A 2,854-nucleotide genomic window follows, 5' to 3' on the forward strand; every position below is an offset into this window, starting at 1 on the left:
AGATGCAGTATCACATAAAACACTTCTCCCAAGTCCCTACAGTATTAGGCTTGCCAAAATATTCCTTTCTGACGAGGCTTTCCTACAAAAGAAAGACAARATATTCCCTTTTCAGGGCAGATGCAGAGTTACTGGGGGCCAGGTCAGAGGCTCCTTATCCAGATTTGCTCTCACTTTCCAGGGAAGTTTTAAACATCAGAAGTAAAATGGAAATGCCACTAAGTAGTGCCTGTAACTCAAGCAACTGAACAAGCCTGTAGTGGGAGAAGCTAATCAGAAATAAAGGTTCCCCCTCTCTAAACAGGCACCCGGGGAAGGGTTATTGCCCTCAGCTGGGGTTTCAAGTGCTTGGACACACTCCAAGCCTCTTCAGGATGGTTTAGCCATCCATCCATCCATCCATCCACAGGTCAGGCTATCAGTTCTGGCCCACCCCAGCACCAGCTTTACCTATTCAGCTATCACAACCTGCCAAACAACTGGCCATTAATGAGCCAACATTGATAGCAACAAGTGTTAAAATGCACCCATTTATTGATTCAAGTTACAGCACAGGCTTTGCTATCCACAGAGCATTCAGCATGGTTGGTTTAAGAGTAGCAGTGACAGGAGGTGTATATATACAGACAAGTGCAATTAATACTTCCTGCTTGGGTACTCCTTGGGCAGTGGTGCAGGGGGACACAGTTATGAAGTGCATAGCACTAGCTAGACTATAGGTGCCCATGGAGGGAAAAAAGAGAATCATTAACACTGTTACACTTTTTGTACCAAAACACACTTTGTTTACCCACCCAAGCAGAGAAGAAAACGGGTTAGAAATTCTCTGCACCCTGTGCTACTATCAGTTCTTCCAGTGCAGCACCATTTTCCAAAATAGACTTTATAATCTGTGGGTCCTTTAGGGTCAAGGGCCCTCTTTGGCACGCACCCCTCAGTCTCTTGCAGGCCTGGGGCAACACATTCAGTGGCTGGGCTGTAGGGAAGCCCTCAGTGTGCTGGGCGCTCGCTGCACCCCATCTCAGGCTCCTTTGGTGCTCCGTTGCACTCTCCACAGCAGACCAGTTCCCCCTCCATGTCAGCTTTCACCTCTTGCTCATGCCGGGTTCCTGCCTGACAGCACGGGATCTCTTTTGATGTCTGCCCATCAGAGATATYAGTCATTTGTCCAGCTTGCTCTGACTCCAAAGAACTTTCTTCCCCATTCTCAGCAGCAGAAGCTTCTGTGTCTTGTTCTGTGTGGGGGTCAGGTAGGAGTGCAGCAGCACAGCAGGCTCTCTCATCTACCATCTGCTCCTCTGCAGAGCTCTGCAAATCCATAACACCCTCTCTAGCCTCTGCAGTCCTCACAGARGGCTCCAACTCCCCCGTGGTGCCTGGGGCAGCTGGGGACTCGGCTGCATTCTGCATAGACACATCCTGGTGAGGCTTTTCAGCACACAGGTCCTCTGAAACACTTTTTGCTGCAACCTCATCTGTGAGAGAAAGCACCCCAGTMTCCAGTGGGATCCCTCTAGCAGGCTGAATTCCACAGGGTCCTTCTTGGATTTCTGCTGATACGTGGACTTCAACCCTCACCATAGTCTGTGCAACGGGTAACGATGCCTGCTGATCAGAAGCAACTTGTGCATTGGGCCTGGAGCCATGAGCAGGATGCAGAGCAGCTGGAGCTGTGCCAGCCTCCCGGGTGCTTTGCCCACCAGCCTGGGATTCCCCAGTTGTCTCTTGGGCACCTTCCTCGTTCTGCATCTCCTCTAGGTTAGGCTCGGCTTCAGGCTCTCGTGGCTCTTCAGCATCCTGTGCATCTTGAGCAGCAGCAGCGCATGGGGGCTCAGCGTGTGGTGCATGCACGCATGCAGCCTGCTCTCCTGGAGCCCGGGCAGCAGGCTTACCTTCAGCAGCCTCAGGCTCGAGTTCCTCAGCAGRAGCAGCTTCAAGAACTTTTTGAGTCCGTCCTATACGTGCCGACTGAAAGTGGTTCTCTCCAGTCCACGTTGAAGCATCCTGGAAAGTACACGCAGTCCCCTGCATCTTTCTCCCCTTGGCCTTAAAAAAGGCAACTTTTTTGGGGAACACACGGAGCCTCCTGTTCTTGCTGAATATTYCTCCCATTGCTGGGTTGACAGGAGCGCCTGCACAAGGGCCTTCTCCTCAAGGGACCGTCACAAGTTCCACACCGGAAGGAGATGAGCAGGGAGCTCTGTGACACTCTTATCCAAGAAGCAGCTTCACACCTGAAAGACACAACCATGTATTTCACATGCACCCAAAGCTGAAGTAGGCCTTTCCTGAAGTCAAAATATTAGGAGTCCCAAGCAGAAAGGAGATTTTTTGTTTGACATTGAAGTCCTCCTATAGAGGATAGGGTTTTTTTCTAGCAGACTACTATTAACTTGGTTCTGGGCCCACCTAGAGGAAAGCAAGCTTAACAGGGAGAGTGTCATTTGCACAGGGGAAGAGAGAATCATAAAAGAGATTACTGCGTGCATTTGCAATCAGAAGCAGATGGTATCATTTATTCCTTAATAAAACTGCTAAGAGAAGACTAGTAGCTCATGCACCAGAGTTGCTAGAAATGTTATTTCACTTTTTGCATCGCAYTTACCTCTGGAGAAGCAAGCACCCAGACCTGCCCAGAGCACTCTGCATACATTCACATCAATTAACTGATACTCAAAGAGCCTTCTACTGTAAAAACATACACAAATCTAGAAGATAAAGAACCCACACCAGAATCAAGCAACAAGTCAACTAATAGGCTCACCCCTGGAACAGATAACATACCATAAACTCCCCTAACCTAAGAGCCCACAGCCCCCTCCTTACCAATGCAACCTCCACCAAACCCCCAGCA

General features: G+C 49.5%; 1 protein-coding gene across 2 annotated transcripts; it reads right to left on the reverse strand.

Moving 5' to 3' along the window:
• Positions 1-500: 500 nt before the first annotated feature.
• Positions 501-2,854, reverse strand: LOC112946294. 2 transcript variants are annotated; one of them, XM_026038102.1, is made up of 2 exons: positions 2,827-2,854; positions 501-2,234 (listed from the first exon to the last, which is right to left on the reverse strand). In XM_026038102.1, exon 2 carries the CDS (start codon positions 2,110-2,112, stop codon positions 991-993), a length of 1,122 nt encoding a protein of 373 aa, XP_025893887.1. In that variant the 5' UTR covers positions 2,113-2,234; positions 2,827-2,854; the 3' UTR covers positions 501-990. The 2 variants fall into 2 exon arrangements, with proteins under 2 accessions (XP_025893887.1, XP_025893886.1); XM_026038101.1 differs by lacking the exon at positions 2,827-2,854 and adding an exon at positions 2,606-2,688.

The sequence above is a fragment of the Nothoprocta perdicaria genome, unplaced genomic scaffold (assembly GCF_003342845.1).
Source record: "Nothoprocta perdicaria isolate Ctin4 unplaced genomic scaffold, notPer1 scaffold_201, whole genome shotgun sequence".
In the NCBI taxonomy this organism is placed as follows: Eukaryota; Metazoa; Chordata; class Aves; order Tinamiformes; family Tinamidae; genus Nothoprocta; species Nothoprocta perdicaria.